Source organism: Macadamia integrifolia, chromosome 7, assembly GCF_013358625.1.
Source record: "Macadamia integrifolia cultivar HAES 741 chromosome 7, SCU_Mint_v3, whole genome shotgun sequence".
Classification (NCBI taxonomy): domain Eukaryota; kingdom Viridiplantae; phylum Streptophyta; class Magnoliopsida; order Proteales; family Proteaceae; genus Macadamia; species Macadamia integrifolia.
The window spans coordinates 7,558,298-7,576,183 of record NC_056563.1 but is presented as its reverse complement, the minus strand read 5'-3'; the positions used below and the strand labels follow the sequence as shown (position 1 = coordinate 7,576,183).

The window sequence follows — 17,886 nt, the reverse complement described above, 5'->3', positions numbered from 1 at the left end:
CAAGGATTGTAGCTAGTTGGCTGCAACCTGGGTAGCAGCCAGGTTGCAGCTAGTTGGCTGCAACCCGGGCAATTTCATCCTAGGAAAGGTACCTGAGTTAAAAAAATACAAAATTAAAGCATTTGACTCAAACGAATTGATTGGAAAGTAAAGCAGATTTTTTATTTTTATTTTTAATTTTATTACCATGATGAGGTAATAAAATTAAAAAAATCAGTTTTTAAAAATTATTAATTAGCTCATTGCTTCTCAACGTCGCACGCCATCTGGGTTACCAATCTGTACTTTGAAGACTCGAAGCCTATGTAGGAGTGTGGGACCAGTAGATCGAAACTATTATTAGGGCTAGGCTTGCGGCTAATCGTCCACGGTCTTCTTCTTCTTCTTCTTCTCATGGTACACAAGGCTGCTGACATCTGTAGTTGTCTTTCTTCTTCTTAATTTTTTTCTTAAATGCTTTCACACGTTACAGATCTTGAATTGGCTTTTCTCTTTAATCAAATGAAGCTCATCATTCAAGATTTGGATCTCAGGAGATCATTTGGCTTCTTGCGATTGAAGACGATGCCGCCATCGGATTCTTTCAAGACATTGATCTCAGGAAGCTAGTTGACCGCCTGCGTAAGAATTTTTTTCTCTTTATCCTCTTTTTTTTTTAATTTTTTTTAATTTACTTGCTTTTTGCACAATTTCTACTGAAGTTCAAGTTCTATGGATTATTCTCGGAATGTCTTTTTGTTTTAATTTTCATATTTCTGTCGATTCTTGTTTTTTTATTTTTCACAGTTAACCTAATTGGCATTCTTTTATTTTTTTGGTACGAATGGGTGAACTTCTGTTGAATACTGTTTCATTGTGAATCAGATATTGGACTTATGTTTAGTTTAGAAGTTTGAATTTGGGTATCGATTTAAGTTTGAGTCCAGATAGGGAATAAGGCTCTGAGATTTATATGGGGATGCCATTTTTGTAATAATTCATATATGATGGAATGGAATTTTGTTTCGCAGGGCACGGAATTATTTTCATCCCTTGCAATGAGTTTGTATGTTTTTGACTATTTAATTTAATAGGTTCGATAAGTGAATAATGTGGAATTTGGTTCATATTAGTGAGTACTTTGACTGTTTGTTAGGAAAGTATGTGGAGAGCTTATTAAACATACGCTTACTGTCTTGCCTAAACATAGGTTTATTGTCTTGCCTATTCACCCACTGGTTAATGTTATTCTCTTTAGCGGTACCCTATTGGGTAAGCGTTAAGGTCCTTAGCCCCCTAGGAGGGTATAGGTAAGGGCTTTGTAAAAACCTACACTAACTGGTTAGAACCCTAATTGTGTCCACTTGACATGATGTGTGTCAATTTCCATTATAGTAATACAATGCAGGAACTAAGCAAAACAGAGATCGGAAAAGCAGGGTGACCTCTTCATTGGTTTGAAACATTGACTACATGGTAAGTGCAGTTAGTCAGAACACCAAATTGCATGAATAAGGATCTCCATCAGTATCTATGTACACACAAGAAAAATTTGGGTGGAAGAATCAAACACAAAGTTTTTCCCATGGTTGATGTTGAATAATTCAGGTTCATAGCTGATGTCGGAAAATGGTAGGGTTTCAAATATCTAAAAAAGAACAGATTAATGAATATGAATTCTAAAACAAGCTAAGTGCCTCAAACAAGTAACCAGAAAATAAATTATACATTTCAACCCTTGGTGGACTTGAATAAACTCTTCTTTTTTTTTTTTTTTAGGTACTTAGTTGCAAACTGAATTATCGATAAGTAGCCATGGCCATTAATAGTCCATCCCGTTGGACTATATACACACCTCATACTAGGCATGGATTGATTTAAAGTCTAGTTTAGCTAAAGATTGTTGAACTTTTTAGCTGTGTTTTACTATTTTTTGAACAGTATTATTGTCAAAAGTCTGATTTGAATGTCCTAAATGAAGATTTTATGATTGTCTTTTAGGCTCAGATTGGTTTTGTTATGTCAATGATGCTATGGGGCATGGGTGGTATTGGAAAAGGAATACGCTATTACTTAGAATTGCAAATGATACATTTGCATTTAATTCTCTTTAAATTGTGGGTAACAGTATAGTACTTATTTCAAATTTTTATTTTAAATGTAAGTGAATGAAGCTTTCCCATTGGTAGTTGTTCTTTGTGCATAATATATACTCTTGCATCTCATTGTGGGCTTAATTAGTTTAGGATATTTCCTTGTAGTAACATAATCATTATTTCCTTGTAGTAAAATATTCATTTAAATGGTTGATATCTTAACAAGTATTAGGAGTGAAATACCACTTCCAACCTTTTCAAAAGACGGACCTGCTGAGATTGAATAGTTTCTTCTATTTTTGTTGTCTGCAGAATGCAGATGACAATTAGGGTCCAAGGTTCCACTGAGAGGATGTTCTTCTAATGAAGAGGAATGATGCTCTTTGAGAAGAAAACTAGAACATGCTCTCTCTGCGTCCCACTTGCAGATTTTGTGTTGCAACCACTACAGCTGCTGCTACCACTATTTCAACCCAGAAGTCAAAACCCAAGACCCTAGATGAGCCTGCATTGGTTAAGCTCAAGGCTGAAAGAAATCCAGAAAAGCTCTTCCACTTATTCAAGGCTAATGCCCCCAATCGTCTTGTCATTGAGAATCGCTTCGCCTTTGAGGACACTGTGGCTCGTCTAGCTGGTGCCAAACGATTTGATTACATTGAGAATATCCTTGAGCACCAGAAGACCCTTCCTCAGGGCCGACGGGAAGGATTCATTGTCCGTATTATAATGCTTTATGGGAAAGTTGGGATGACAGGGCATGCGCTCCAGACATTCTACACGATGCATCACCTCGGCTGCACACGGACTGTCAAGTCCTTCAATGCTGCTTTTAAGGTTTTGGCTCAAACTTTTGATTTGGAAGCCATTCAAGTCTTCCTCGATGAGGTTCCACAACAGTTTTACATTACACCTGATGCGTTCTCTCTCAATATCATCATCAAGGCTTTTTGTGACATGGGCATTCTGGATTCAGCTTATTTGATAATGGTAGAGATGGAAAAGATGGGAATACAAGCCGATGTAGTTACATACACCACACTTATATCTGCCTTTTATAAGAACAATAGGTCTGAGGTTGCCAATGGGTTATGGAATCTAATGGTACGTAAGGGGTGCCTTCCAAATCTTGCTACCTTCAATGCTAGGATTCAGTACTTGGTTAACCAGAGACGAGCATGGAAAGCTAACTCATTGATGGGTAAGATGCAGTTATTTGGCATAAATCCTGATGAGGTGACTGTTAATTTGGTGATCAAAGGCTTTTATCAGGCTGGTTATCCTGAAATGGCGAGAAGGGTTTATTCTGCATTATGTGAAAAGGGTTACAAACCCAATCGGATGATTTTCCAGACATTGATACATTATGAATGTATAGCAGGGGACTTTAGTTTGGCATTCAGAATTTCCAAGGATAGCATGGAGAGGAACTGGTTCCCGAGTGTGCATACCCTCTGTAAGCTACTTGAAGGCCTTTGGAAGAAAGCTGAGTACAGGAAGGCCAGGGTGATTATGATATTGATTCAGAGAAGAAAACCTCCTTATTCTACGGATGAACTGGAGGTTTTTCAATCCATACTCTCCAAGGGTTGAATAAGATGACCGATAAGAACTTGGCTTGATCCATCCATGTTTTTGACCTGGAACAGGGAAAGAATGTGGAACTCTGTGTTGTTGTTCATATTCATTTATTCATTTATATTGATTGATTACCTGTATATGGATTCCTAGTGGATGAGCATTGGAGCAGAAGGTAATTCCAGTCTTGTCCATCAAGTTAATTGTATCATGACTGGGGAAGAAGTACTAGAGGTAATAAACAGTACTCACCTGAATTCCTGGAAGTTACTTATAAGATGGCATTCATCTCTTTTCTTACAGTTACTAATCATCTGTTATTATTTCTTCCAGACAATGTTCCAATGACATAAAATGTTATCGCAGTACATTATATTGAATTCCATGCTTTACTTCTCTGTGGTTGCTTGTGAGTGCTTTTATGTCTAGTTCAATACTTTCAGCTTGGGTGGATCAAGAAGAGAATGGTGAGAACAAACAAGGACTTCTTGTTGGATATAATTATTAAACCAAAATAAAGGTAATTCTCTGATGTAATCTTCAGTGCTGATTTCAGATTTCCAGTTCTCTGATATAGTCTTTAGTGCTGATTTTTTCTCTTGTAGTGTTCACATTTCCCTACATGAGTTTAAGTTGCAGATATAATTGTAACAAATCTTACACTTAATATTCTCACCTATTTCTTCCTTGCAAAAACCAGTTTATTTTTTTTTGGGGTGTGTGGAGAAAATTGTACCACATCATCATTTATTGTTGGATCTGGAAGAACCAAGCTCCTTGCAATGTTTTGTTTTGTGTGTTCACTTGAGCTTCAATACCTACTGCACTTCCATACCCCTTTTTGTACTTAGTACCCGCTAAAGAAAACCCAGGTTCCATCAAGACTACCTCAAACTTAATATATACTATACCATCTGTTATTTTTGTTATCCGTTTTGAATTTTGATACATCATAAATTCAAATTAATTAAATTTCACATGGTACTCCCCCCGCCGGAACCTCCACCATCCCTGCAACTCCCCCTAACCCTCCCCTCCTTCCTCCCCTGCTGCCTCTCTTGTGCCTCCCGAGCCCTAGACCTCTGTGGTTTGCTCCACCTATTGGGTTTGTGGGCTTCACTAATCGGAAGGGTCGACCTTTGATTTAGTACTTTGCTGACTTCAAGAGGATGTATGAGGAGTTGAACTCTCTACTTCCTATTAGTAGTGATGTTACGAAGATGCAGAACCAGCGGGAACAACTTGCAGTTATGGGTTTCTTGGGTGGACTTGGACTAGAGTATAATGCTGTTTGGTCTCAGATTCTTGGAGGTGATAAAGTAGCCTCTCTTGTAGATACCTTTTCTTGAGTGTCTTATGAGTAGCTCGAGAGAATTCTTATGATCTTGCACCTACACTAGAGGAGAGCTCCGCTCTTGTGTCTCGGAATAATAATCGAGGTGGCCCAGGTGGGGTTCGTAATAATGGTAGTGAAAGTAATAAGGGACCACCTTCTGGTACTTCCAATAAGGCACCACCTTCTGGTACTTCCAACACTTCAGATGGTTCAGGGGCAGCACGAACATGCCACCATTGTAAACCAAGACATATCTAATGCTTTTGTTGGAAAATTCATGGCAAACTTCCTCAGAAATAGTTTGCCAATTCAGCAGCAGTTACTGAGTCTTCTTCGCCTGAACAATCTGAAGGAAAAAATGGTCAAGATAACAGATGACAAATTTGCATGTTATACTCAATTTCAGACTCCGTCTCCTTAATCTTCCACTACTACTTTTGTCCAAACAGATAATGTTGATATATGTTTTTCTGCATCTTCTCGACCTTGGATAATTGATTCAAGCTTGTCAGATCATATGTCTGGTATGTCAATTATATTTTTTTCTTTTCAAGAGCCTTTTTCTACTATCACGTTGGCTAATAGGTCTGTTGTTAAAGTCAAAGGCGTTGGAAATATTTGTCTTAACTCTTCTTTGTTGCTATCATCTGCTCTTCTGTTTTCTAATCTTCTTTTTAATCTTTTATATGTGAATAAGTTTACTCAAGCTTACAATTGTTCTGTAACTTTTTCTCCTGATTCATGTGTTTTTCAGGATCTTACGACGAAGAAGACAATTGGTAGAGGTCGTAGAGTTGGGGGGCTTTATCAGTTGAAAATCATTCTACTTTCGATGCATGTTCAAATATCCTCAACCCTCATTAGATCCATTGTCAACTAGGGCATCCATCTTTGCAGAATTTACAGAAGCTTGATCCTCGTTTCTGTTATATTTATGGTTTAGATTGTGAGTCGTGTCAATTTGGGAAGCTTCACCGTGTAAGCTATCCACCTAAAATCAATAAACGGTCCGTGCACCCGTTGTCATTGGTTCATTTGGATGTATAGGGTCCTTGTCCCATTACATCCGAATTAGGATTTGGATATTTTTTTACTTTTATTGATCACTATTCTAAAGTTACCTGGATTTTTTTAATGAAGCATCGTTCAGAGTTATTTTCTATTTTTTGTGCCTTTGTTACTGAAATTCAGAATCTGTTTATTGTCACTATCAAGGTTTTACGAAGAGATAATGCAAAGGAATACTTTTCTGGTCATTTCTCTCAGTTTATGGCTGGTTGTGGTATGATACATCAACCTTCCTGCTTAAACATACCCCAACAAAATGGTGTTGTTGAATGAACAAGTAGGCATTTAATGGAGGTTGCTTGATTTCTTTTGTTTGAGATGAAAGTGTCAACTTTTTTTGTCAGATGCAGTCTTAACTATGCTTGTTATCTTATTAATCGGATGCCTTTATCATTGTTACAGGGTGCTATTCCTCATTCTCAACTATTTCTTTTTCGACTCTTTATTTGTTCTTCCTCGTATTTTTGGATTTGTTTGCTTTATTCGTGATCATTGTCCTAGTTTGTCAAAGTTGGATCCACGTGCTCTTAAGTATATCTTTTTGGGATTTATTCATGTCAGTTTTTAAGGCGGTAAGGTGACGGAGGCGTTTGAGGGTTTTTCGGAGCGCCTTAGTGATAAGGCGGGCATAAAGCGTCGTCTTATCGACTAAAACATTCATGTGTAATTTTTTTATAAAATCAATCTATTTGACTCAAATCCTAGTTGAATCTTATTACTCATATGTTAAATAAATATTAAAGATTCATATTCATACCAATGTAAGATATTCATCAAGAAAACAAATCAATAAAGTGAATAAACTAAGTTCATCTTCATCAATCATCAATCATCATAACATATTAACATATAATATAAATACATAATTATGAAACAAAATTATAAATATAAAGAAAATAAAACATAAAAAATACAAGTATTTATTATACTTACCTCTATGATGCCAAAATGAGTGCCTAAGCCCTAAGGTCATCCATTATATTTCTACTCCTATCAAAGAAGAATGAAGCTCACCGCTGCTGAAGCAAAATGGTCGCCTAGATCAATGGTTCTTCCTTGCTCCTTGATTCATTCTCAAAGCCCTATCTTAAAACCCTTGACAAAATCCAAACCCTGTTTGTGAATCGTGTTTTTGTTTTGTTTGTTTTGGTGGAGTAAAGTTGATCCCATACATCTCAAGTGTTAACAAAACCATACACCTACCAATAAAAAATCTATATTTGGAATCTTCATCAAGTAATTTTAAAATGTGTTAAAAAAAAAAAAAAAAAAAAAAAAAAAAACCCATAAGGCGCCACTTCACATAAGGCGGAGCACTGCCTTACCATCTCTAGACCGCATCAGCGTCAAGGCACTGGTAAGTTGATGCCTTAGCAGCGCCTTAAAAACTATGATTCATGTACTAAAAAAGGTTATCGTTGCATTTTCCTACACTTCAGAAATATTTTGTTACTGTCGATGTTTCCTTCTTTGAGTTTGTTTCTTATCCGGATGAGTCCGTTATTGTATCTGAAATGGATGATGATCTTCCCCTATATATTGTTCAACATTATTCTCCATAGGTTCTTGCAGATACAATATTGCCACCACCATCTCCCCCTTCCAAGGTAGTGCCCTCACCACCAGTTGGTCCAATCGTCTACACTCGTCGTCCTTGTCAAGATTCAACACCCCCTATCTCTACGGTTCCTACATCGTCATCTTTGCCTACGGTCCTTGATCCAGGTATTTCCCTTTTGTCGTCATCTTCTGATATTAATGTTCCCATTGCACAACAGAAGGGTGTTCGGAGTTGTACCCAACATCCCATTTCTAACTTTGTTTCTTATTTTGGTCTATTATGACTTTTTCATTCTTTGTCTGACTACTTTGTCTAGTCATCCAGTTCCTAAGTCTGTTGCAGAGGCATTATCTAGTCCTGGCTGGAGGACGACTATGGAAGAGGAGTTATTGGCCTTAGACACAAATCATACTTGGGATCTTGTACCGGGTAAGTCCGCTATTGGTTGTCCATGGGTTTATGTCATTAAGGTAAATCTAGATAGTTCTCTTGCTCGTTTGTAGCCAAGGGATATGCTTAGGTGTATGGGGTTGACTACCTTAACACTTTTTCTCTTGTGGCCAAACTGGCTTTTGTTCGTATTTTGATATCTCTTGTTGCTTTATTCCATTGGCTGTTGTATCAGCTCAATATAAAGAATGTTTTTCTACATTGTGATTTACATGAAGAGGTTTATTTAGGGTAACCACCAGGGTTTGTTGCTCAAGGGGAGTTTGGTATGGTGTGCAAACTGAAGAAGTCTTTGTATGGTTTGAAGCAGTCTCCTCGGACATGGTTTGGCAGGCTCACTGATGTGATTCGTAAGTTTGTTCTGTCCAGGTGTGACAGTGATCATTCAGTGTTCTATCAGAGATTTGACACATGAAGAATATTTCTTGTTGTTTATGTTGATGATATTGAAGGGATCCATAGTCTGAAAACACATCTATAATAGAAGTTTCAGACCAAGGATCTAGGACGGTTGAAGTATTTCTTGGGTATTGAGGTTGCTCAGTCAAAAAAAGGTATTTCCCTCTCTCAGAGGAAATTTGTTATGAATTTGCTGACAGAGATTGGAATGTTAGGGTCCAAGTCTTTGGATACTCCTATGGATCCGAATGTGAAGCTTACATTTGAAAGTGGTGACTTGTTAGATGCAAGGTTTAAGATCCCGCTCTCGCCCCCCATCTCGCTAATCTAAAAAAGAGAGATCTCGCCAGATCTCTCCGAGATCATGTATTTTTTCCCGGTCGACTCGGTGGTTGGTCTTGGTGGCTATATGGTCTTTATAGCCCCTGAAAGTTGGTATTTACCCTATTATAGGCCTTCTAAACACAATGAAAACATCAGTTTTTTAAAAATCAAACCTAAAATTGTACTTTGACTTTGTACCCTATAAGTAATCTCTGACTCTTCGAACCTTAGGCTAGTATGCTCTATTCCGTAATCCACATTCCACAATCAACACATGACACAACATAATCATAGGATTTTAAAAGACATCATATATAAGAAAAGCAACTCCAAATGTGGATGAGGAGGTAATATTCTCTACTCTTTAAGCTTCAATGAGTATAGGAATGGAGATCCTCAAGCAAAAGCACCAAAATCCTTACTCCTTGGTGTTTTTTCTTCAAAAAAGTAGAGGCGAGATTTGATGAGATCTTGGTCGAGTTTTTATACAATTTGTATCTCGCCATGCATCTCTTCTTACTTTTTTGAAAAAACGAGATATTATCGAGATCTCGTCGAGATCTTGAACCGTGGTTAGATGATCCTGAGAAGTATCGAAGATTTGTGGGAAGCTTAATTATTTGACAGTGTCTAAGCCTGATATTGCCTTTCATGTTAGTGTTGTAAGTTAGTTTCTTTCATCTCCACGAACATCCTCGCCGAGATTTTGAGCCATGGTTAGATGATCCTAAAAAGTATTGAAGATTTGTGGGAATCTTAATTATTTGACAATGTCTAAGCCTGATATTGCCTTTCTTATCAGTGTTGTGAGTCAGTTTCTTTCGTCTCCATGAACATCTCATTGGGATGTTATTTGTATTCTAAGATATCTCAAGAAGGCTTCAGGTCGTGGTTTGCTTTACTCTGATCATGGATATGGTCGCACTGAGGGTTTTTGTGATGCTGATTGGGTTGAATCTCCTGTTGGTAGACAATCAACTACTTTGTACTGTACATTTGTTGGTGGTAATCTTTATGTTTTGGAAGGGCAAGAAGCAGGCTGTTGTGGCTAGGTTTAGCGTAGAGTTTGAGTATCTTGTTATGGCTCATGTCACCTATGAGTTGATGTGGGGTGAAGCAGTTGATAGAATTTGGGTTTGGGTGCACTTCGTCTGTGCAGTTGTGGTTTTATAACCAAGCTGCAATCCATATGCATCTAATCTAGTGTTCCATGAAAGGACAAAACATATTAAGGTTGACTGTCACTTTGATCAAGAGAAGCTACAACAAGGAGTTATTTCTATGAGTCATTTTCGCACAAGAGAACAACTTGCAGATGTTTTCACTGAAGTCTTGGGGAGGGATAGAGTGGAGTATATTTGTAACAAGCTGGGCATGATTAACATCGATGCTCTAGCTTGAAGGGGGAGTGTTAGAAGTCTATCGTGAGAAGGGGAGGAGGAGTCTTGCACAAGCCGTAGGCTCCTCCCTGGTGTTTTCCTAGTCCAACTAGAACTGATGTCTAATTAGAAGTTAGTAAGCTTATGTTAGTTTCCTATTATGTTTTGGACTTCCTATTCCTAGTAAGACTTATGTCTTAATTGTAATAGGACTTGTAATAGCTGACTGAAGCTCTATATAATGAATAGAGGTGGGCAGCCCCAATCCATCGATTGGGACTCCCTTGCACAAATTGCAGGACTCTCTCTCTCTCCCTCTCTCTTTTTTAATTTACACTACCAACGTGACCATTCAAGTATCCTCCCATGATAATCTTTTCATTTGGATTCAAAAACATTGAGGAGATCCATTGACTATAGCACAGAAATGCGCTGAAGAAATACGACAATGGATCCAGGAAATGAAATTAGGAGGAAATTCGATTTTTGACAGAAGCTAGTCAATATAATCCCAGCTGATGGACTCAAAATGAGAGCGTTGCACTCTGGGTATTTCCATTTTAATTAAATCTCAGTTGCTGATTTTGGTTCATATGCTCTCTGTGATTCTGGAGTTACATGAGGCTTTCTAATGCTAATCCTTAGGTAATTAGAATACCCCATCAATAATTTTTGCCAAATTGGTAATGTTTAACAGTCTATCAATGCAAGATCATGGAAACAGCACCATATGCTTTTTATGGTTGCATCGATGCTATTTCTGTAAAGAGACTGCAAAAGGATCATTAAAACAAAGTACACGATGTTCTGATTGATTTACAGAGTTGCTGCCTTACCGGTTGTGTGGCCTACTGCGCCAGCGCCTGAGCCAATGGAGAGCACACATGGGTATCCACCAGAGAGCACACAGGGGGCAGGGAGGGTCATTTCACAGAAACCTGTGAGTGGGTGTAGGGAACAGGACTGGTTACGGTTCTTTTTCCCATATATTTATATATATAATTTTCAATTTCGAACTGAAACACATTTAGTTTCATTGTTGTATTTTCAGAGCAAGATGTATGTTGATGATTATTTTCTCAAACACAAGATTAAACCATATTCTTGAGGATGAACCAAGACCAGCACCTAGCTATTACTTGCTAAGTGAAAACTAGATATGTATTCTCAAGTAGGATCTGGATGATTGCAATTTGATCTTTGCCCGTTGGGAAAGATCAAATTCACAAGTATGCATGAATTCTGATATTCAAATATTCCACATGCATGTGTATACATGTACCTTCATCATGTCCTTTCTTTTTCGTATAAAAAGTGAAAATCATATGCTTTCACACTTGAGATGCTTATTGATCTCTTTTAATCGTCTTATGCTTTCAGATCATAGTAGATAATCTAAGATGTTGGCGGAAGCAAGAACTACATTGATCCTGAAGCAGAAGACATAGCGAAAGGGTCTGCTTTTCTGCAGGTACATTAGATATTTGTGAGAATCCAGCAGAAATTTTTGAAATGGAGAAAAAATGAAAAGCTGCAAAAAGAAGCAATATTGCCAGTGGTGGAGCAGATGCTAGAATTGGCCTTACTCCTCAGCCCTATTTATTGAATTTTATTTTTCAAGTACAAAAACCTCTTTAATTTGTACTATTTCAACGCAAAAGTGCTTGGTAGCATGACTCTTGTCCATTTAGAAGCATATAACATCATGGCTGGTCGATAGTGTTTTACGCTTTGTTTGGGTGATCAATCTCTCCCCATAGTGGCATAAATTGCTGGTGCTGATCATATCAATGGAATGAACCTGTACAGGTCTTACCCATTTTACATTTTTGGGCACATATGAAGTTATTATCAACATTTTTTTTGTTATGAGTTTAGTTCAAAGCCGCATTCCTGTGGTGATTATTCTCAACTTAAAAAAGATTATGTTGACCCATCACAAAAGCTCGGTACAAGATGAGGGTTCTCAAAAAGTGGACAAGGGTTGTCCATGGCTGTATCTGTTGAAATTGCAGGGTTAAGCTTTCCTATGGAAGACGGAAATGTCGTCACTGGCACATCTCAGAGTGGTGATGACGATGAGGAGTGAAATGCCCATGCTTTAGGTGTTTTTGAAGTGACTTTGCCAATTGACAGATCAGATGACTTTAATGATTCAGGGATTCTAACTATTTCAATGGTGGTTGGGCTGATATGGAAATGTGGAGGAAAGTTTTTGAGAGGGGAGGGGAGGGGAGGGAAGAGCAGGAGATTTTATTTATTTATTTAAGGTGGGATATTTTTTATTGAATTGTACAAGACTACAAGCAGGTACATACTGCAGTCTTCATACTACTGACTCTTATCAATCGGATTAAGTAAAATGTGATCAATAAAAAAGGATCTCTCATCTAGGTGCTACTTTTTCTAGTGTCAGTGATTGGGGGGACAATGAAATACTGCTCTTGTTTGGTTTTTTTTTTCTTCCACCTTCCATTGCTCATGCCACCTATAGTGTACATATTGCTTCTATTCCCCATACTACCGAATAGGTATGCCCTTTGTCTCATTGAGGGATCTATTTTTTGCATCATTTCAATGAGACATTAGGGCATTCACAGTAAATTCTCCAGCAATTTTAGTATGCATTTAACATTTTTCGTTGAAATTTTCATCATACATGTAAAGATTCTACCAATCATTTTTTTTTCTTATATATATAGAAGATCCCTCCTCTTATATTTCTTCCTTCTATTATGTTCTTTCTTCGGTTATGACTATTGTGAATAGTAGTTACAACAACATATAGTGACTAATTAATGTCTATAATACTACATTTTCACAGTTCTTACCTTTATTGAAGTATTCTTCTACACCTCATTCTTTCTAATCCTTTCTTTGTTCCTTAAATGGCTTTCTTCCTCTTCTTTTTACTTCTGTAACAATAGTTACAGCAAGTTAAAGAAGCTAAGCCTTGACAGACAACTAATTACATAATAGGGCATAAAGGCTTAAGCCACTTACCTTTAAAGATGGATCAAGCCCCTACTTGCAAACTCAACTCTTGTTCTCCCTTAGTTTCAATCCCTTTGCAAAGAACATCTTTTGTATTAACAAATAAAAGTGGGGCAAGCATCCTGTCTCAAACCTCTTTATGCATATCAGTTACAGAAAATATTATAACAATATCAAGGAAGTCGGATGTGTTACATTCGATTCATTAAACATATCAAGGATGTCTTCTTTCTTCGATTTATTAGAGAGAAATTGCACCACTCCCATTTTTTTTTTCTTCTACAATGTGGTAAGGAGACTTAAAAGATTTATTGAGAGGACAAAAATATTTCAATTCTAATTCAATATTACATTTTATCTCATAATAAAATATTATATACATCATGTCCATTACACTTTTTTTTTTAGAGGTTAAAGGTCAGCAAAAGAATATATTAATTAGAAATAATGTACATAGTTTTACGTCTAAGAATCCTAGATGAAAAATAAATACAAAATAGTATTGACACTCTGCCTACGACATAGCCATCAGTAGATAACAAGATTGTAGACCTCTGTCTTGAGGATACATCTTCGGCATTGCCATTGGCAAAACCCCACGGCAAAACAAACAGGTATAATTAAAAGCCTTAGATCATTAGGATGCAAAACGAAACCTCGGTAGCTTTCCAATTACTTTAAATTAGGAAGGTCAATCAAATGGGCTAGGCATATGCCTTAATGTCTTTTTTTTTTGGATAGATAGGGAGGAAAGTAGATAACGGCCAAAAAGCTCGAACTAGAGACCTCCTGATGAGTATGGGCTTTTTGTGCACCACAACTCACCAACTGAACTAGGCAAATGCTGTTGGTACACCTTAATGTTGGTCGCGACCAAAGGTTGATGACTGGAGGAAGCTCATTCCGGCCGTAGGTATTAGTACTCTGACCACTTTCTGTTACTCGGTGGATTTGGTGAACTTGCTAACCTCCTACAATGGCCCTGTGATGAGAAGGTCGTTCAAGAATAGACTCTTGCAACTGTTGATCAATTTGATGATCAGCAAAGCCACAGACGTAACAAGGTGACTTTGATTCCATCCTTGAAGCTTCGCCAGTGCTGATTAGCAGCTTCGCAAAATCCCTGGAATTTTGACAAATTCCTATCAAATTGGTAAAACTTTTGTAAGAGTTGGGTGAGAGAAAATGTTGGCCATGTGGGCAGACAAGAAAAAAGAACATGTTTTTCTGTTGTTAACTCAAAATCCACCCGAGGTAACTAAACATTCTAACATTCCATTGTGGTGGAAAAGTTCATAAACTTGCTCACAACATTCCACCTAATTAAAACCCCATTAATCTAACGGCAAAAATTATGGAAATATAAGAAATATTGAAACTTGTGTATCACCTGGTAAATCATTGATCTGATTGTATAACTTTCGGTATTTTCCTTTGTCCTTAACGCTTTGGAAATAGTTATCTTCCATCTCTTCTTTTTTAGTGCATTTGCAATATTTTGGTACATTCCGACTCTAGAAAAAAAAAATCATAAAAAAAAAGAATATAATTAAATAGAAAAAAATTCTTTTACCAAGATAGTAGGAAAAATGAGAGACCATCAAGTACGTAAGACCAAGATGATAATTAAATCCTGCCTATATGATCAATAACATGAAAGAGTCCTTTCATATTATAACACATGTTTGTATCATGAGATTCATGGCAATGTCCAAGCCCGTCATTAGGCCTGTTATGTCCTATTTAATCCACGTCACTATTATATATAGCGACTACTGCGTCAGGTTGACAGTCAACACTAATTATAATTAGCCATAACTTGTCAATCATTTTGCATGGATCATCGCATTTATTTTTTCTTGAAATCTCCATATAGCCGACTCCATTAAGTTGAGACAAGATTTTTGATGTTATTGTTGTTGTATTGTATGATAAATAGTGGCAATTACCAAAAAAAAAAAAAAAACCGCTACTAGAACTCCCACAATTGTGTTGCAAATATCCCATTTTCATGTAGTAGTAGATCAATTTTGTTGCCTACACAACTCCCTTCTTGGTTATTGGACACTTTTATTGTAACTTAGCTAGCTTCATCCATTGTCTGTTTAATGAATATATTTTTCACTAAAAAAATAAAAAGAAGAGTTATATAAGATATCAACGAAATAAGTCTCAACTATCATATGTAACTTGTTAATTTTACAAACTAATACACTTATCCTTAGAACATTCTAACATTGTCAAAAACAACCAAATTGGTAATTGAATGCAAATGATATTGATATAAAAAATTGAAGAAAAAAAAAAAAAAAAGAGGGAGATGAACAATTACCTAGAGAATCGAAATGCAAGAATTTTTTTTTTTTTTTTTTGTAGAATAATGCACGAATTCTTTCACATCATATGAATGGTCAATGGAGAAGAAACTCAATCAATATGTTTGGAAGCTCCATGTTGCTGTAATTGACAAATAAAGAATATTGTTGGTTGATAGAATGATAAAGTTGAGAATAAATTGACACATCACCCCAATTTAATGATTTGTTGAATAATAATAGGAAAAAAATGTTTCATTTCATATTGTTGAAAGATATCATTACAGAAAAGAAAAAACAACCGTGCATTCTATATTGTTAAAAATTAGATAATTAACAATTGAACGGAAGGAAACAAAAATTAAGGAAAGATCATAATGGATATTTTCCTTTCAAAATGTATAGAGGAAAGCACCTTCCTTAAAAGAGGAATAGCCTTTGAAAGAGAAAGATTTAGGAAAATCTCCCAAATACCATCCAAGGCATTTTAGGGAAGCAATGGGTAAAATAAATTTAAAATAGATGAGGAAGTTCAACTGGCTTCACTTTCCTTTATAGTAAAAGGATAGACATCACTTAAAACATAATTTTCATAGTGACGCACGCAAGTATGCACACACACAGACACATTTACGCGTATACACACACCCGCCCACACCCTACACCTCTCTCTCTCTCCTTGTTCCCCACAACTTAGCTTTCCCAATTCACTTGATCATCGGTGTCAATGAGTGATTAAGAACCCAAAACCACTTCCTCCAGCCTAAGTTTGTTCTTCCCTTCTTTCTACATCTGAATAAGCACTGGTTTTCAACACTAAGTGATTAACATCCACATCACCCGGATTCTCCAAACACAGAGGATATATATATATATATATATATGAACTTATCGTCATAGCTCTTGTAAAAGTGGCCTATCTATCTAGCCAAATACATACCATGTGGTGGCTTGGCTGGCATCCAAATGTTATAGAGACATCCACACCATAATCTATAAATTGAAAATCACTTCCTATCTAATTTACTTACATTGGTATATGAATGTTGAAAATGGATTGCCAAATCAACCTCAATGTTTTTTAGGTAACTTCATTTTGACTATTGAAAACAAAAGCATAAAGGTCTTAATTCATTGGGTCACAAAATAGGGATGTGATCATGGCCTTCACACATTGTTAACACATTGTTAATCAATGGAAGGACCTTCCCAACAATAGACCAATTTAAGAAAATGACACCTCCATGCACATAGCCCAAAAAAGGCAGAAGTCACAAGATGTAGATCTCTTATTTATGAAAATTTATAAGGGAAACTTTGATTGGCTTGGTTTATGGTCTGTCTTTTTCTTTTTAAAACTCCAATGCCATGTATATCTTTTCCAACAAGTTTCTATGAAATAATAATCTAGAGAGGATTTCTTGCATTCTAGTATTACTTAATAATTATTTCTAAATAGAGAATAATTAAGAAGTTGCTAGTAGACCACGGTACCGATTTACAAGATAACGGTAGTGAGTCCCTGCTGATAGTAATACTAAAGTTGGGGACTCTCATTTCTCGCGTTTTGGCTTTTGTTTTTTTATCTTTGTCTTGTACATTCGTATTTCTTCTAAATGAATTATGATCTTCTATTGAAAAAAAAAAGAATAATTAGAATTTTTACAATCAATTTCTTGATATCTTACCCAATTAGTAATTTCTTCCTATATATAAATTTCATTAAATTTCATTACCTTTTAACAATAGTAAATTTAATAAATTGTTGTTTGGTCCATAGTTATTTGCGTATAATATGCGGATTTTTTCCATATCTGAACGTTTCAATGAAAAAGTCATAATTTGGCGCATCAATCCAAAAAATCCATATTATACACGTATTATACGGATATAATACATTTTATTCTTATTAATATGTTTAGTTTGGGGGAAAAAACTCAACCCCAAAAGTCAAAACGACACTTCTCCCTTTCCGTAGGTTTCTCGATTTTGAGAAAAATATGGATGACATGCGTTTCCCTTTCTTATTTTATTAATTCCAAACATTCTTTCCATATTACCGCTCACTCTCTCCTTTATTACCTTATACCCTTTATTTAACTTCATTTCAAACTTATCCTAAATCTATTAATCAAGAACCTTATGTGTCCATCCTCTTGTTCATATCCATTAGCCTATTAAGTCTACTTAATTATAATTTTGCCACTCAATTTAAGATCCTACCTTAATTACAAATCTATCATTAGTTATTATGATTGAATTATTGAATATCTAAATGGACCTATACGTGATTTGATTCCGATTTTATAATACGGATCCGCATTACTAGGGGTTGCTGTGGATTTTCTTGTTTGATATGATAATATCAATGATGATATTTTAAATTTTTAAATGATTCTCCATATGATAT

At 36.2% G+C, this 17,886-nt stretch overlaps 1 protein-coding gene across 7 annotated transcripts; it reads left to right on the top strand.

Moving 5' to 3' along the window:
- The first annotated feature begins 266 nt into the window (after window positions 1-266).
- Window positions 267-12,036, top strand: LOC122084100 (pentatricopeptide repeat-containing protein At1g80150, mitochondrial-like). 7 transcript variants are annotated; one of them, XM_042652157.1, is made up of 6 exons: window positions 267-396; window positions 534-621; window positions 2,388-3,884; window positions 3,984-4,170; window positions 7,627-8,044; window positions 11,548-12,036. In XM_042652157.1, exon 3 carries the CDS (start codon window positions 2,478-2,480, stop codon window positions 3,663-3,665), a length of 1,188 nt encoding a protein of 395 aa, XP_042508091.1. In that variant the 5' UTR covers window positions 267-396; window positions 534-621; window positions 2,388-2,477; the 3' UTR covers window positions 3,666-3,884; window positions 3,984-4,170; window positions 7,627-8,044; window positions 11,548-12,036. The 7 variants fall into 7 exon arrangements, with proteins under 7 accessions (XP_042508091.1, XP_042508093.1, XP_042508092.1 ...); XM_042652159.1 differs by having other exon boundaries at window positions 358-621; window positions 7,627-7,779; window positions 7,958-8,044; XM_042652158.1 differs by having other exon boundaries at window positions 358-621; window positions 7,627-7,779; window positions 7,940-8,044.
- Window positions 12,037-17,886: the final 5,850 nt, after the last annotated feature.

Coding starts and splice junctions, on each gene's coding strand:
- LOC122084100 (XM_042652157.1), top strand. CDS start 2,478: ATGCTCTCTCTGCGTCCCACTTGCAGATTTTGTGTTGCAACCACTACA.